Raw genomic sequence first — 18,479 nt, 5'->3', positions numbered from 1 at the left:
AAAAAAAAAAAAAAAAAAAAAAGCGTATGTGTATGCATATGTATATTTGTATGCATGTGTGTGTGTGTGTGTGCGCGTGCGCAGGTGCATACGTACATGTGAACATGTGTGTATAAGTGTGTAGGTGTGTGCACACATGCACACGGGTACACATGTACATGTACATGTGTGTACATACATATGACCTGCAGTGCTTCTTTATAGACTATAGCTAGCTGCACAAGAGCTGTTGCAGGTGGTGCCATGAACACAGAGCACAGCACTGAGCCACGGGGTGCTGGGAGGCTGGCTCGGCTCAGTCACTACTTTAGCAACGGTTTTCTGTCTCCTCGCATTGCAAGTTTATGACACTGACCTCATGCCTCTGTAAAATGACAAATCTCATGTGTCCCTGACTTTATAAGTCATTTGCAAGTAGTCGAAACTCACTTTCATGCTTACAAATACCTAAAGTCCATCATGTACTTAATATTCACTAAAACAAAATGACCAGAAAGAAAACAAGAAATGGCAACAGCTCTTGAGGTGACTCCAAGGAGTAGATGTTTTAAGTTGCTCTTTGAACTCAACTCCAGGGAGTGTCAGGCATTTTCATATCACTGCTATATCAATTCTCTTAAAAATGAATGGGGAATGTTCCACACAGAGAGATGTAAGGACTGTTTTGTTAAGGTCATCAAGCAAATCAAAGGAACAAATAAGGTTCTTATACTCTGGGCCTTGCGAGAGGCCATCAGTGCTTGTGTATGGGCAGTCCTTAGGATGCATTTTCCAGGAGAGACACGTTCCACATGGTGAACAGGCTCTCAAGTCAACCTGAAAAAAAGCCTGCTTAACCCCGATGGAAGCTGAACTCTTTCAGGCAGCACGGGGTGCCAATCATGGGCAGTGTGTGGTAGCAGCATGGTGCCAGCTATTGGGATGCCAGTGTACCCCTGCCCTTGGAAAGCTCGCAATCTAAGCTGGGTATGATGCTGCACATATGTAATCCCAGCACTCCAGAGGCTGAGGCAGGATCATCACAAATTCAAGGACAGCCCGAGTAACATAGTGAGACTGTCTTGAAATACACACACAAACAGAGAAGCTTGTAATCTCATAGCCTGAGAGAGATGCCATCAAGAGTAGTGCTAGGTGTAGTGTGCTGAGGGGCCTGACGCGCTACCTAAGGAGGGGGAAGCAGGTGAGGGAGGGGACAGGAGAGCAGAAGCCTGGCCGGGAGGGGGAGCTCACCCTAGAGCTAAACTTGGACTGGGGCTGCTAAGTAATAGGAGTTAACCAGGGAGACGGGTACAAAATGAGAGACGAACACAGAGTGGTGGGTGCCAGGGGCTAGGGGAGATGAGAAGGGGGAACAGAGTTTCAGTTTTGCAAGACGAAAAGAGTTCTCCAGCTTGGAAGCACAGTGCTGTGGGTGTACTGCACCATTAGAAAGGGTTCAGATGATATATTTTATGTTAGATATATTTACCGCAATTTAAAAAATTGGACAGGAGGAGATAAGGATTGTGCTTTAGGCAGAGGGAATGATATATTTAAAAGCTACAATGGGAGGCTGAGGCAGGAGGATCACAAGTTTGAGTCCAGCCTGTGCAGCTTAGTGAGGTTAAATCTCAAAAAACAAACGAACAAACAAACAACAATAGAGTTGGGGATATAGCTCAGTACAAAGACTCTGGGTCCAACCCTTACTACTGCAACAAAAAAAAGAACCGCACAAATGTTTGGAAATAAAGAGATGTGTGCTAGGCTAAAATCTTTTAGCTATTAGGAAGATAATAAAAAATAAAATTTCCTTTCCCTTTCTGGATGTAGAGCTTGCCATGGGGTGATGCTGTGATTGGCTAAGTTTGTCTCTGGTGCCCATCATTTCGATTTCTGTATTTTCTTCCTTCTTGTATCCACTTCTCATATGCTAACATTCTTCTGTTCCTCAAAGCCCGATGGGGCCCTCCACCAGTCAGGCATGTTTCAACCTTAAAACTACTTCTTTCCAGGGCTGGGTATTTAGCTCAGTGGTTCCACAGCCTGCCTTGCAAGTGCAAGGTCCTGAGTTCAATCCCCGGTACCAAACCAAACCAAACCAAACAAAACACCAAAGCTACTTATTTCCAAATTACTCACCTGTGTTTCCACCCCTATCAGAATTTTTGTCCTTCAGAGAGCAGCTAGGTTGCAAGAAGAAAGCTAACTGATTAAATTTTTACTAAAGTATAATAGACTGCAGGAATTTCTCAGAATTTCAGAAGTGTCAGTATTTTATCCTCCTACTACAAAGTTAGTCTTTTGAGGGTGAGACTTTAATAGTAGAATGAAGTGAGATTGTAACATTTTTGGTTGTATTAAGAAGAACATTTTTTAGTTTAAAGAGCTACCCTGTAAAGCAGGCTTATTTTGCTTGAAAATTTGTTTCAAACAAGAGTTTGCCACAAACTCTTTTTCAGTGTTTCCTCTTCTCCCCAAAATATTGCTGAAAGTTACAAATCATTTTCAGTATTACCCACAAGAGAGTATCTGATGCTGAGTAATGGGAACTGGAGGGGGAAATGAATGTTCAACAGATGCCGCTTCTTGGGAGGGATCATTATTAAGTCATACAATGTCTGATAGAAATGTGCCTGTTTATGTTGACACCACTAGTAACCACACACAGCAGGAAAAAAGCAGCTAGAATCTGAGTTCTATTTGTGTGACTTTGGGCAAGTCACTTGACCTTGCTGACTCACACCATCCTATTTGAGAAGTGAAGGTAATTATATCATTGCTGTGAGGATGAAGTAAATTAATGAATGTAAAACACTCAGTACGGTGTATGGCATATCAGAGATATTCAACAGTAGTTATCACCACCCTTACCACCCCCGTCACACTATCATGATCATCACCACCACCATCTTCACGAGAAAGCTGCTCTGTGATTTGATCCCCAGCACCACAAAACAAATAAAAACCAACCAACCAACAAACATCCAAACCTACCCTGTCCTAGTTCAAACTGATGTGTGAAAATGAGCAAACTGACCCTGAAACTCTTCCTGCTGAGGCCAGGACTTCTGTCCAAGGAAGATGGCAAGAGGGTAATGCAGAAGGCCAGACTTGCGGGCATTTCTCTGCTTACAAATTTTGAGACTGCCAAGGATGTCATTGTGCCCTTTCTCCTACTTTTGCAATCTCTGGCAAAAGCAATTCCCTCCACCCAGCGCTGGCTCCAGCCCTCTCTGTTGCTTCCTGTTACTAGGGCAGGTCCCACAAGTAGGATTCATAGCTGCCTCCCAAATGAATAGCAAAGAGGACCACACACATTTCCCTGTTAATCAAAGACTGCTTTTTAGGAGAGAAAGAGAGCCTCTCCCTAATCACCCTTTCTCCCTAGTCTGAAGCAGGAACAGCCAAGTCTGTGGGTGAAAGATGAGCTACAGGTTTGCTGTATGCACATCTCTGTAGGAAAAATGAAACCTAGAAGGAATCTTGGAAGAGGCAGAACCGACCTCAGTCCTTCACTTGAAATAAGAGCCAGGAGGTCTTTTCCAGAGAGCTTTCTAGTTTGTGGCTGTGAGGCTGAGGCAGTGCACAACTCTAGGGGGCAGTGCCCACTTCATTCTTATGGAAACCATGCAGGGCAGAGTCTGGAACCACAGGTCAACTCTGCAAATTGTCCTTCCTTGGCTAGCTAAGTGTGAGTATTTGGTCCAAGCTGACTTCCCTAATATTTATTCTCAGAGCCTGTGGAGCTGCCTAGGAGTAACTCATGAAGACTCTGCATTTCTCAGGCTTGTCCTGAAGCACACCCCATTCCCTACTTCCTTCGGGACACGCTGTGTATTTCTGGAGGCCCAGGCATGAAATGTGTCTATGTTTCAAAGGATATAGAAAAGAAGTCTCGGTAACTGTTTAGAGAAAAGCTTACATTTTAGAAGATGCTGAATATCAGACCCTTCTTCTCCATGGATGATATTTGAATGGGCAGATTCATAGACTGAAAAACAAAAAGTGATTTTACCTAATAGTAAGAAAAATTAAAAAAAGAATCCATTTCCTTCTCCCTGGACTGGGGAGAATACAAAGTGGGTTCTTCTAGAGGAGGGAGGGAGGGGAGAGGAAGGGAATGTACAGAGATGAACTAAGCACAGTGTACTCTCCACAGTGAATGTTATCATTATGTACTGCAAATGAGTAGCAATAAAAATGAAAATTAAGGAAAAGGATTCACAATAAATTCGATGATTTTGAGACTCTATAGTTGGATTATGGAGAGAAGACTTAAAAGACCAATAAGAAAAGTATTGTTTTTTATCTAAGATGCTTAAGGCAAAACCCTACAGGACCCATGGTCCCACAAATCTAAAAGGTGGACTTTGACAGAGCAAGAGCATGAAACAGTTAATGTTTGACATGTGCTGGGAAGAGAGTCCCAGATATAACAAACGGATGTACTTTGTGGGGCATGAGTATTGCAGCCACCGGGCTGACAGACAAGGAAAGGTGGCTCAAACCATGCAGCCAAGAGAGATCTTAGGCCATCTGATTCCAGCCAGAACGACAGACAAGCTTGTACACAGCTCCCAATGAAATGTTTTGTGCTCTGTTAGAGTTACCAGGTGTGAGAAATATTCTCCTAGCTGTCCTTGTCAATGGAAATGAACACAAGTTAAAGCAATGCCATTTTAATGATGAAGAGAAGGGTAACAAATCTGAGACAGACAGTTCAGGAAAAGGTAACAGTGAAGAGGTCAAGGAGTGGATAGAGAGTGGCTTAAAGGGAAATTTGATGTATGGGAGGAAGGAGAGAGAGAGAGAGAGAGAGAGAGAGAGAGAGAGAGAGAGAGAGAGAGAGAGGAGAAAAGGGAAAGAGGGAGAAAGACAATGAGAATAGGGGAGAAAATCACCAGAATCCTGGAAAATTCAAACAGAAAAGATTTAGATCTAGGCTAATTACCTATCCAAACACTTTCATTTCTTTCTTTCTTTTTTGCCTCATTGTCTCATTACTGATAATAGATATAATAGAGAATTTGCCAAAAAGACTGGGTTTTATTGATTTGCTGAGCTGCATGGGGCTGGGAAAAGCCTATTTTGAGGTGGCAGTGCTTGTGTACACGCACACGCACACGCACACACACGCCTACCAGAGGCTACACAGGCATCCTGGGATTCTGAAAGCCAACAGCAGAGGCAGAAAAAGCCATAATTAGTGTTAAGTGTTGACCCCACAGTTCAAGAATAGATGCTCTGGAGAATGGAAAATGAGAACAAACATTAATTATTGAGTAGGGACCTTGGAGACAGACACTCTGGATTAAAAGGAGAGAGATAAATTGCATAATGAATGTTAATTTTCCCTCCAAGAATTGAGTGGTTGGTGGTTGAAAGGAAAAAGAGGCTACAACAGTCCTGAAAGAGAAACTTCCATGTGTGTCAGGGTGAGAGGGTAGAAGATGGCTCAAAGGGCTTTCCATCGCTACTCAGGCCCTTTGCCTCCTCCCTCCAATGAAATCTGCTCTGGGGGTTTTCCTTAGAGCTCTTACTATTGCCACAGTTGTTTGCTAGGGAGCTCAGCCATTTCCCCTGCAGCACATTATAATCCAGAATCCAGCCACCCTGCATTACTGACAAGTGGAGAGAGGCACACGGTGCTTGCATCTCTTTTTCGTGTGCTGGTGGGAGGGTGACTTGAAATGAGGGAGGCCCCAACTGGCCCTGTGGTGCTGCTGCTGGAGCAGCCAGGCTCTGGGACTCTAATTGTTGTTTTATCTTAATTACAATTCATGGGAAACACACACACCCTTCCCCCACCCCCAGTCATTTCTTAACTGAAAGTAAAAACAGAATAAAGATAATTGCAGCCAGTTTTGTAGAGACTCCACAAACAGGCTGCTCACTGGGAGCTCTGATTTCAGAGTGCTGGTTGACATCCCCACATCCAGACAAGGCCCTGGAATCTTCCCTTTTTGGCATCTGCTGTGTCTGCCTACGGCTTTTTGTCTAGGCTCTTGTCAACTGTCTTGTCCAGAGGATTTTTCCAGTAGCTGGAGCTCTCTGCCTTTTCTCTCACCTGTTCCTCACACTGGCTCTCATGTTGGCTTGCATGGTTCCTGCTTAAACACCTGCGATTCCTTATGCCTAAAGACAGCATTTCAGCTCTATCCTGGCACGCAAGGCCTTCCCTGGTCTGCCTCCTCTCGTGATCCCCTCCACATTACACCTACACCGGCCACTGATCATTCCAGGTAAGTCACCCTCCTGTGTTCTAATTCCCTCACCCATGACATGCGAGTGACAACACTTGATAGGATGATGGGGTGAAGGGATGAGATGTGTTCATGCTCAGTGTCAACACATCATTAACCTCTTTCTGTTTCCCTTGTATATGGTAGGTGTTCTGAACATTATATGGAAGGGATCACATACACATGAGTGCCTTCTCTCTTTTAGGTCCAATGATACTTCATTTTGAAACTATACTTAATACTCTATTAGATGCAGTACAAGTATAAACTAGTTGGATTTTCACAAATCAACATGGAGTAGATTGGCAGATATTATATCCAGTTTTATAAAAAATATGGTGAATGCTGCTGCTATATACCATCCAACGGAAGGCAGGGATGTTCATTATGAGATGCGACCCCTTGAATCTTAGTAACACTGTGTGACAAGTTTGAACTTCTTTAGCAGAGTTGGTTGGTCGGTTGTGAGCTACAGTTGAGAGAAGGTGGGATTTATTTATTTATTTATTTATTGGTTTTTTTGAGACAGGGTCTCACTTTGTAGTTCAGGCTTGCCTTGAACTCGCTTCCTTAGTGCTGGGATTACACATGAGAAAGTGGATTTTAAATTGTGCTGTAAATCATCGATAGTGACAACACATTTCAATGGAGTTGCGTGACTGTGCTGCTCAAAATTCTGTCACATAAAATGCAACATGGTGTCCTCCTCTAACTTATTCGCAGGTGGCTCTGCTCCATGAAGTTATCCAGGCACCCTAGTTCCTTATATCTGATTGCTTTATCATCATATAGAGCATGGGTTTCTTCTACCTGTTAAAGCTCTTTCACCACCCCAACCAAGTCCATAGGGAAAGAATAAGGGGAGGGCAAAGTTCCTTTTAAGAAATTGACATGGAAGATGCACACATTACTATTTTTTTTTCTGGTCCTGGGGATCTAGGACTTTACACTTGCTAGGCAGGCGTGGTGCCACTGAACTAAATTCCCAGCCCTGCACACATTACTTCTAATCTCATCTCACTGGTTAAAACTTAGTCATGTAGCCATACCTAATTGCAAGGGATGCTTGGAAATATAATGCAGTCGTATGTTCTGCTAAAACTTAAGGATGGAAATTATATTAATAAAAGGAATAATGGAAGAATGGATATTGGGGAGCATTAAAGTCTTATTTACAGCTTCAATCAATATTTATGAGCAATCGTCTGTCAGTACCAACTGTATTTTCTAAAATATTCAGTAATGACAGAAGTCTACCTACCAGAATTTAAATTTAGAAAAAAAAAAAGAGGGGAAAAGGAGTGAAAATGATTAAAAAAGAAAGTGAGAGGCTCAGGCATTCATAAAGCATGGAACCTACTAAGCAAGTAGCAATCGGTGTGTGGTGGTCAGGTCAGGTATCACTATGAAAGGGAGACTTCAGATAGTTCTCTTGTTTTGTACCAGGGATCGAACTTGGGTTCTTGTGCTTGCCAGGCAGGCGCCAGAACCGCTGAGCTAAATGCCTGGCCCTAGACAGCTCTTGAAGCCAGAAAGCATGGACAAGAGGTGCTGGAGGAAGTGTGATGCAGTAGGATTATCTTAGACCTGACTGCGTGTGGGAAGATTAGATGTGAACCTTGGATTTGCCATATAAAAATTGTATGACTTTAAGCAAATCATACTTTTCTGGGCCGCAGTGTTCTTATCCATAAAACATGCTTCCGAACTGTGGTCTCTTGTTTCTGGTGGACCTGCGTGAACACTCTCTAGTCCCCATTAAGAAACATCTGAGGAGGGGAAGAATTAGCTGGGCTATAGCGATGTCAGGAGAGATGTAGGCAGATCATCCCCACTCCCTCAGGCACGTCTACTCTTAGTTTTTTTTTTTTTTTTTTTTTTTTTTTTTTTTTTTTTTTGGTACCGGGGATCGAACTTGGGTCCTTGCTCTTATGATGTAGGCGGCGGAACCACTGAACTAAATCCTCGGCCCCTACTCTTAGGTCTTTTGTCTGTTGGTGTCCTAGTGAATCTGAGGAAATGCTTCCTTTGCTGATGGTGACACCCATCATTTGTGATGCCCCAATTCCCTCCTGACACTAGGGTTCTCCAAAACAGAACAAAGGCAGGGGAAGTGGAATTCTTAGCATCACAGGCTCTGTAAAAAAGTATCGTCATCTGCAAATAATAAATAGAAATTAACTATGGTTCAGCACTTTTGATTGAACTTTTTCTTCAAAATTAAATTTCTGGTGGATTCAGAGCCAACTATTATTTTTGACATTTTTCTTCTTCATAAAGCAGTGATGATGCCACCTTTTCAGCCAAGTACAAGGTTGGGAGGTCTTCGAGCTTATGGGAAGAGGTTTTGTTAAATAAAGGAGAGTCCTTAGTCTGTTAGGAGGTCTCTGCTCTTTGAGCACTATTCAGTGTGGGCTGTGGCAGTTCTGATGGTTTTTCTATACTGTCCCAGCTGCCTTCCTGCAACCACTCAACCCTGTGATATACATGGCAGACCCAACTAAGCCCCATGTTCAGAACAATGGGAATCACCTATGATTTTGTTAAGGAGAACTTATGAGGGGAGGCTCAGTGTGGAACAAAACCACCTGAGCCTTTTAGGAAAAACAGGGTTACAAAGGCAACTACCCCTCCACATGCCCAGGACCCATGACCTCAGGGTCAACATGAGTAGCCCCACACTTAAAGCAGCTCACTTATACCCTCCAAATCTCACACAAGCACATTTAATTAGAAGAAGGCCGTTTGCATCCAGCCACCTATCTGCATGGGCTGTTTGAGAACTGTAGTTTTCAGCCTCCTAGCATCCGCAGTACAGGAAACCCCCCTAGAAGGAAATGCTGGATGCCCAATGATCAAATCTAGTCACATTTTCTGTATTCACTCATTTGACTTGAGATCAGTAGAGATGGTAAGAGCCGCCAACATCATTTCTTATGGGTTATTAGCAAACATTGATTGAGCAAAAGGGACAATGCAAATCATTACCATGTGGGCCTCTTTCTACCTTCCTCTACTCCCACAGATAGATGCACTGTGGGCCCTGTGATTCAGAATTGATGTCTGGAGAATGAAAATAAGAGCAGTCATAAATTAGTGGATGGCTGAGACCCTGGTTCAGGATGTAGACAGCAGAACTGCCTCCACCGAGACGGCCTCCTTGGGAAGGGGCATATTTAGAAACACACACTATTAGAGCTGGAAGAAACCTTAGAAATCATCAGTTTAGCATTTTCCAAAGTATGTTCCAAGACCAATTTAGATTCACATGGCACTATGCTGAGAACAAAAATATTCAGTTGTCAAATAAGTTTGGGAAACAGAGCATATCCACAGCTCAGAGAGCCATGAAACGATAGGCTCTTTGAGGGGCTATGTAAAGAATCTGCTTAATTTTAGTACACTGGTTCCCAGATGTATGTGATAATAGAGCCTTCCCCTTTCTGCATACTGCCTGTCAACCTGCTATGGAATTGGAATTCCATGGGTCGTGCACTGGGAGGTTGGACACAAGACCGATGTCCCCTTTTTCTATATGGAAAAGCTGGGACCCAAAGGAGTGAAGTTATTTGCCCACAGTCGCAGAAGCCATGGGAGGTAGACATAGGAACAAAACCCAATATTTAGGATTATTAGTTCTCAGTTCTTTCTCCCCTCTTCTTCTTCACCTGGCCTCATCTAAAGGAATTGTCCTCCTTTAAATCTGTAGGGATCTCTTTAAGACAACAGCTGCTAAGAGACAGGCTCCCAGGGGAAATCATACTTTGTCAAATATCCTACCAACATGGAAGGGTTCTTTTATACTAGGGGCCTCACGATCTACAAGATCACAAGTGACAAATGGGGAGAACAAAGGAAAGTCAACCCCTTAGCATGTGTTGGCTCCTCAGAGTCAGTGCTTGGAGATCAGATGCGATATTCTTAGACCATTCATTTTTCTATTTGCCCAGTCACAGGCCATCAGGAAATGACACCAAGTGTACCAGTTATCTATTATTGCAAAACAAATTGCCAAAAAACCTAGTGACTAAGGACCACAAACTTTTGTTATATCTCACACATTTTTGGTGGAAATCTGGGAATTGCTAAGATGTGGGATTCTGGCTTAGTCTCTCATGAGGCTGCATTTACAATATCAGCCAGGGATATGGTCGTCTGAAGATCTAACTGGAGCTAGGCATCTTCTCTTGGGACAGCTCACTTACAAGCCTGGAAAGTTCATTCTGCTTTTAGCGGAAGTCTTTGTTCCCTGCCTTGTGGACTGCTTGCTATGAGGCTGCTTGAGTGGCCTCATGACAGATACAGGGGCTTGCTCCAGAGGGATTAGTCCAAGCACAGAGAAGGCCACTGTGCTTTTATGACCCTGTGATGGTCTGAGTATGCTCTGTCCCTTCCAAAACTCGTGTTGAAATCTGATGCCCATGTGATGATGTTGGGAGGTGGTGGAAGCTTCCAGAGGTGTTTGGGTCATGAGAGCTCTGCCCTCACACAGGAGTAAGTGCTGTCTCGTGACACGGTTAATTTTGGAGGGAGTGAGGGAGTCCTCACTCTCGAGGGCCTGTATCAGTTATTGTGAGCACGAGTTGTTATAAAGTGAGGTCCTTGTGTTTTGTTTCTGTTGTACTTGCTGGCTGCCTTGTCCACCCTCCCACCCAATGTGTTATGTTGCAGCATGAGGTCCTCACCAAGCCTTGAGTAGATTCTGGCACCATGTTCTTTGGGTTTTCAGCCTCCAGAATCATGAGCTAAAGCAAACTTCTAACCTTTGTGAGTTATCCAGTCCCAGGTTTTCTGTCATAGTGGAGACAGTGGACTAAGACAGACATGGTCCCCAGCAGTTACACACCATCACTTCTGTCATAGTATTTCCCAGGGGGATTCAACATGGGTGAAAGGAGAAGGAGTCACTTTGGACTAACTCAGAGAAAAAACAACTAAAAACACAGGTAACTGGAAGAAAGGGAGGGACATACATCCTTATGCCATAGTATTTATCAGAACGAGCCACTATCTCTGTCTCATACTCAAAGGGTGGGGAGTTAGATTCTCCCTTTTGTTGAAAAAAGTATCTAAGAACTTGTGGATGTGTATTAAAACCGCCACACCTACCGCCTGCCTCGCAAGCCCAAGGACCCGAGTTCAATCCCCAGTACCAAACAAACCAAACAAAACAAAGCCTTGTTTTAGGGGTTTAGCTCAGTGGTTCTGCTGCCTACTCCATTCCAAACAAACAAAAAAACAAACAAAAAACACCAAAAAAGAAAAGAAAACAAAACACACCACCCAAGAAAGAGTTGCAAAGGTGAACAATGCTTGTTAAACAGAAAACAAAACCAAAAAACATTTTGAGAGTGAAAATCCATTTAAGGTAAGAGCAAATGCTAATTAGAACCCTAAAAGAGACCAGGAATTTAAATTTACATGGGAGTTCAAGGCCAGCCTGAACTACATAGCAAGACCTTGTCTCAAAACAAAAAAATTACATGGGACCTAAAGTTCCAATTTAAATCCTGGGCACAAATATCCTTGATTTTCTTGTAATAAAAAACTTCTGAATAAAGGAATTCCTCTGAGGAAAACATCTACTGCTGGCACTGTGATTAGGAGAATGGATGAAGGACTTGAATCAAGAACAAGCAATTCAGAGAGGCTATCCAATGTTTTGACTTGTATCTTTCCAAGTTAACGTTTCTTAAGCCTTTGAATTTCTAAGTGTTGCAATATCCCAACATGACCAAGGGAGTCAAATTCCAGCGCTAGTCTTCACATCTTTTTTTCTGAAGGTTGTATTCTCTCTATGCTGTCTAAAGCAAGATATCATGATCTAATTGCCTAAGAATTTATTTCCAAATAGTTGTTGATAGACTCTGAAAGTCTCAGAAATATCAGACAGATCATATTCCTCCTTTGCTTAAGTTTGTTTTTATTAAAAAAACAAAACTATGATCCCCAAGAACTTTTCTCTGTGGCACCTGGTATATAGTCAATCAACAAGCATTTTTTTTACATATGCTAAAGTGAAGAGTTTCCCTAGGACTCCTATTTGGGAGCTAAACAGAAAACATGTGCAGATAAGTACAATAATCACAAAAGTGGGATTGAGAGAGAGAGAGAAATGGGCTGAGGCTACAGTCTAGGCAGTTAGGAGACAAGGTAGATTTATTAAGAAAAATGTCCTAGAAAAAATAAACTTAAAGCTGTTCTAAATATTTGAGGGTTATATGAGCAGCATGGAAGGAAAATAGTGGAGACTGAATTTTTGGGCCACCAGAGTTGAGACTGGAAGGAGAGGATGGAGACGGTGATCAGGATGGATTTGAGTAGTCTGAGTTGTAAAGAGTCAGGTGTAGCTGGAGTAAATCTTTGTAGGAGGAAAAAGGTCTTTCAGGATACTGCTTCAAAAACTGAAAAAAAAAAACCCAAAAAAAACCCCAAAACTCCCCAAACCAAAAACCTTTCCCATTAATACTCTTAGAATGTTAGACCTATTCGGTAGACCTCATAGGGAGAAGTGGGTTTAAGGTCTTTCCCCACCTTTCTGGGCACCATCTAATGTCCATCATGAACAAAGGTCAAGCAACTATCTATAGAGGGAATGCTGGAGGGAGGATAATGACTCAATGACTGACTGATCAATTCATTCATTCATTATTTCACAAAGTGAATGCCTTTTTTTTTTTTTTTTTGAGACAAGGTCTTGCTATATACCCAGGCTGGCCTCAAACTCGTGGTGATCCTCCTGCCTCAGCCTTCTGAGTGCTAGGATCATAGACATGCACCACCCCACCTGGCAGTGAATGCCTTTTTGGGAGCAAGGAGGATTGAATGTATTGTTGTTAAGTCAAGATGACAGGTATTCATTCATTCAGCTTAAGTTTCATTTATTTCTCTCTGAAGTTATTGAAAGATTTTTTTTTTTTTGGTACCAGAGATCGAACTTGGGTCCTTGTGAAAGATTTTTAATAAATTTACAATGAACATTTCCTGTGATGCTGTGTGTACGCATCAGGGACTGTGTTAGGTGCCGGGAATACTGAAAGGCATCAGATGGACAACGGTGACAGCGAATTTAAAGCCTGAATATTTCTTTTCCTGCTTCTGGCTTTTGCTTTACCAAAAGGGAAACTATTTCTTCTGGAACAGAATAGACAAATGGGCAGCAGCTGGACAGAATCACAGTTGCTTTCCAGCTGTTGTGCTAGCTGTGCTGCACCAGTGGACCCCTGCAGCTGTCTCACTCCTGCTCCCACCAATCCAGAATCGAGATATTTTTATACTCAGCTCCTGGCGTAACCCGGTAGGGAATGGACTCTTTGACGCTGAATTTGGAACCAAACATATTCTGTATTTTTTGAAACCCACGTACAAGGTGGCTGCTTCAATGAGAACAGACACGAGCTATGAAGTGCCCCAGGGATTTCTCAGTGGAGGAGTTGAGCCTTTCACCTCAGATGAGGAATCACGGACACAGGGAGAATGCAGGACTGACCCAGCGTTGTCTTCCACACAAAGGACAGGCCAGGGCTCCTCTCCTCTCCTAGCTTCGGATTCATGGTCTTTTCATGAAGCCAGTTGCGATGTCACCCGCCAAATGAACGCAGCTTTTAATCTCCCTCATCAAGGGACTGCTGACTCTGTGGCTCATGTGTATTCGTTAGGATGATTTCTGGGTGGTTGATACTCATCACCCTCGACTTCATTTCTTTTTTCCTTTGCAAAATGGCTTTGCCCAGAGCTAGCATCTCTCTTCCAAAAACTTAATGTGCCAGAAGGGGTTTTGGAAACTGCCTTGCTAGCTGCCAGATGATTCACAGCAACACACCGATACCCGTAATGAGGATACCTGATTGGATTACCAATTAGTCTCCTCCACCTCAGAGGGTGGCTGGAAAGAGGAGCACAGGCAGTGTTTAGTTTGGGCAAATACCAAAAGGGCTTCATCACACTCATCCGGGCATCAGCGCGGCACGCTAGACCTCTTGCAAGCCGTTCTACTGAACCACTCTCTCCAGATGCCCCAGCAAGAGTGGACTTGTTATGCAAACATAAGGTTATTGTGTCTGAGCTACAGAAGCACCTCTGTGTCAGAGAGAGGGAGATGCTGGCTGGCTTGCATCTGTTGTTAATGCTGTCTCTGCTGCTGGGAAATTTTGGGAGCTGCCAGTAAAATTTTCCCTTTGAAAACAAAGCTGACCTAGAATGTGTTATCTTACCTTCACCAGAGGGAAGAGCTTCGGTCCTGGAGAGCCCTAGGAGGGACAGGCAGGTGTTTTCTCCATCCGGACCCAACAGGAAGTGTCCCAGTGTGGGATCTCTGGAATCTTCTTGGAAATAAGCACAAGCATGGGCAATGTTAGCATTGGCACAGGGGAGAGAGGTTCCCCTAGTCCCTGGTGGGGACAGGCACATGGCTGCTAGTGTGTTCAGGAGCCTGGAGGACACAGAGCAAGCCCTCCTCTGTGGGAGGCACAACAGGCTGGACCATGCTTTGGGGAGAGTTTGGAAAGGGCACCCCCTCTAGCATTCCAGGGGCTGCATGAGGCTGCTAGGGGTGCCTGGCATGATGAAAAAAGAACCTGTTCTGCAGGTGTGTGTGGCCCAGCCCCTAGGCACAGGGCTTGGTGACGCCTGCTCTGCTTTCCCTGCCTACCCGATGCCTCTGGGGTATTCAGCAGGCACAGCCGTAGCCTAGGACCAAATGCAGGAACAGTTTAGTGACTCAGGGGCTTAGGGACAGAGGAGAAGGAAACTATGTTTTCCCCAGTTACTTGTAAAGATGAAGGCATTTCTATAAATGACTATAAAGGCTTAAAGAAACCCCACTTTCTCCCCACTGTCCTTACACTCAGTGTAAAACACTTCTGTGATGGGATGTGTAGAGGTCTCCCCCCATCAAGCAAATCTAGCACATTGCAGTGTGGTATCCTGTACTTCAATCCAGTTCTGAATGGTCCACCCAGAGACAGTACCAGTGTCCCCCTGCTGAGGCTCAGTCCTACAAGATTGCTCCCATTGCTGAGGCTGATCACAAGTCCCTGCATATGGCCTGAGCTCCAGACCACCTGATTAGAAGCTGGGGTTTCCATGACTCTCTCTGAGTTAGATAGTTTGCTAGGATGGCTCACAGAATTCAGAGAAACACTTAAAGTTGCTGGTTAGGATATTAAAGAACCGAGATGGACAGCTGGAAGTCTTGGAGTTCGATGCGTATCACTTCCAGGCCCTCTCAGCACCCCCGCCCCAGCACCTCTGCAGAGCTTGATCTCCATTGTTCTCCCCTCTTCTTGGAGACCGTAGGTGGGGATGGAGGGTCCAACCCTTTTATCCTCCAATCCTTTAGTCCTTCCAAGGACTGGCTGGGACCTGAGCCTATCTAGGAGTCTTACCCTAAGTCACCTCTTAGCGTAAACTCAGTTGTTATCTAAGAAGCTCGCTAGGAATAAGAAAAGACACTAGAGATCAAATATATTTCATAGAGATCAAATATATTTCATATATCACCTTTTTCATTTCCAAGGCAAAGGGGCCAAGAGTAGGACAAGCTGCCAGCTAGAGGGGATGCTGAAAGGCACCCCCCATGATACACGTACTTACAAACACAAATATACATATCTTTACACAGAGGTGGAAGCACTTATATGTGCATAATATATGCATATGTACAGTCTCACATACACACGTGTGCATAACCACAGACATTCATAGCCATGCACATGCACTCATATGTACACTTATGTGTCATAACAAACAGTGACACACATAAACATTCACAGGTCCACATGCATTGATAGGCTTGCACAGTTGCATACATATACAGGGACTCACATGGGCTTATAAACATACGTGTTACAACTACTCATTCAGAGAGACGTGTGCTCTTACACACACATGCGCACACCTTATGAACACACTGGATGCTTCAGGCTTCCATCTTGTCAGCCTTGGCCCAGGCATTCTGTTCTAATCGGTCTCCAGTTAGAAGGATATCTGAGAGTAGATATGTGTCTGCCATGATTGGCTCCTGTCTGCAGGACTCCAGGATGGCCTTGGGGACTGTGCTGACAGGGCATCAGAATTAGGAGAGCTTGGCTGCCTCACAGTGTAAAGGGTTGGGGCAGAAAAAGGCTCCAATTCATGGTTTGTGAGTGTGAACAGTGGCTTTGGCGGGGGAGAGAAAGAGAAAGAGGGAGGGAGGGGGGAATATTGGGAAGAGGAGAGGAGGGAATTTGATTTTGATCACCTTGGCTTTAAACAGGGAAGCTGCAAACAGAATGGGGTTATTGATCTAAGTATTTAATTTATGCTTACAAAAATTCTACCACATCTGCTTTGGGGAGACAGTGGAGGAGGATGGAGTGGGGAGAAGCTGACTGATTTAAACAGAGGGTCTTGTCCCCCATTGCACATGGGATGAAATGTATGCTCCTTGTATCTGCTTGTGGGCTCTTAGCTCCCCCATCCTTGCTGAGTGTGAGCTTCTCACAGCCTGCGTGTGACTCTGCTGTGAACAGAGATGCCTCCTTCCTCGCAAACCTGCCCACACCTTCCCTCAGGCTTGCCAGCTCCTCCATCCAGAGCTCCTGGAGGATGGCAGCTGACTGGGTTGCCCTTTCTGACAGCAGCCTGTCTTTCTCCAGCATGGCGCTTCCCTTAGGAGTTTCAGAGGCAACTTGGACCCTCAGTAATCACTGTTAAGAGCTCCCTTCAGATCAAAGTCCCCATGGGCCCTGTGGCAGCTGCTGCTGCCCTGTCTGCACTGTGCTCTCAGATAAGCAACCTCATCCATTCTTGACTGTCAGATCCTTCACCTGAGAACTTCGAGGGAGGCTGAGTCACAGGAGGTATGGCCCTGCTCTGCTTCACCACCAGGAGACACCCAAGGTTCTTTCCCCTCTGTGGTTCGGCCTTGGCCTCGAGCTGGAGATGACTCTCTCTGGGGACTTTTCCTGTGGGCTGGGTACCCAGACTCCCCTGCCCGGGAGGGTGAAGGCTGGGTTTTGACTCCAGTGGTGTCTTCCCAGCTGTGTGTCAGGGAGAGGAAAGCACCACACCACTGGCAGTGTGTGCAGATGCAGCAAACCCTTAAAACCTGCAGTGAGAACATCAATCCCACTGACACTGTCATCGGAAACACTGCCAGTTTCTCGTCTCCAGTGAGTGATTTACATCATGTCTTCCATGTGACCCTGGACGTGAACCACATAAAAGCACCAGGAAGGGGCCCCCATGAACCCCAGGGATATTTACCGTGTCCTGGTGGTGCCTGCACATTCCAGGGACTTGTGGGGACCTGGGTGCAGCCAGGTGTCCCTGGGCTGACCAGGCTCCACTGGCTTTCCAGGCTTTTTCTTCCTGTAATTGGGGGCAGAAGGCGTGGTGGGGCGGTATCCTGGAACAGGGCATTGTCATCTTCAAAAGCAAAGGGGGAAAAGGCAAGGGTGAGGAAACTTCTGAATGAGCAGGCAGGAGAGGGAATTTCTTTCCTAACTTGGTTGTGAGCCCCTAGAGTTGAGGACAGTTTATGTACTCATTCTCAGGTTTGTTCCTTTTTTGCAGCCCTACTAAGGAGCAGTGAGCAAATATATCTTATAACCAAGATGAAATTGCATGTGGCAAGGTCACTTGGGGAGTTGCCCAGAACTGGGAGAAACTGAGGACTGGTGGTTGCCATTCTCTTCTCATGGATGGGACTCTGAGCTGGAAATAAGGTAAAACAGGCTACAAATTTCCTCCTTGCCCAGGCTGAGGGCTCTGTTTTGGGAGGCTCCAGCTTTAGAGATGACTGGATACAGATTTCTGACTACATTGTGATTCTGGTAGGTAGGAACCCATGATCACATTCCCTCCTCAAGGGACTGGCTCTGGGCACCCTGTGGATACCCGAATCCTCACATGCCCAAGTCCCTCTTACAAAGTGGCATAGTACTTGCATGTAACCTACATACATCCTCCAGTATACTTTATTGTTTTTTTTTTTTTTGAGACAGGGTCTCACTATGTAGTCGAGACTACCCTGGAATTCACTCTGTAGCCCAGGCTGGTCTCGAACTCACAGCAATCCTCCTGCCTCAGCCTCCTGAATGCTGGGATCACAGGCATGCAAGACCACACCTGGCCCTCCAGTATAGTTTAAATCATCTTGGGGCCAGGGATTTAGCTCAGTGGTTCCACTGCCTGCCTCAGAAGCACAAGGTCCTGAGTTTGATTCCCAGTACATACACACAAAAAAAAAAAAAAAAAAAAAAAAAAAAA

General features: G+C 44.6%; 1 protein-coding gene across 1 annotated transcript in view; it reads right to left on the bottom strand.

Annotated features, from left to right (window-relative positions):
• Nucleotides 1-18,479, bottom strand: part of Kiaa2012 (KIAA2012 ortholog) — a 119,052-nt gene that overhangs the window by 54,843 nt on the left and 45,730 nt on the right. The window contains exons 10-12 of the mRNA XM_033764539.1: nt 17,475-17,636; nt 14,441-14,551; nt 3,908-3,976 (exon numbers count right to left, since the gene is read on the bottom strand). Coding sequence (XP_033620430.1) covers nt 3,908-3,976; nt 14,441-14,551; nt 17,475-17,636 — 342 coding nt within the window. The remainder of the gene's footprint in view (nt 1-3,907; nt 3,977-14,440; nt 14,552-17,474; nt 17,637-18,479) is intronic.

Source organism: Fukomys damarensis, unplaced genomic scaffold (assembly GCF_012274545.1).
Source record: "Fukomys damarensis isolate Sample0158 unplaced genomic scaffold, DMR_v1.0_HiC HiC_scaffold_16, whole genome shotgun sequence".
NCBI classification, from domain to species: domain Eukaryota; kingdom Metazoa; phylum Chordata; class Mammalia; order Rodentia; family Bathyergidae; genus Fukomys; species Fukomys damarensis.
Note: the sequence above shows the minus strand (reverse complement) of the source record. Positions and strands in the feature narration are given on the sequence as shown.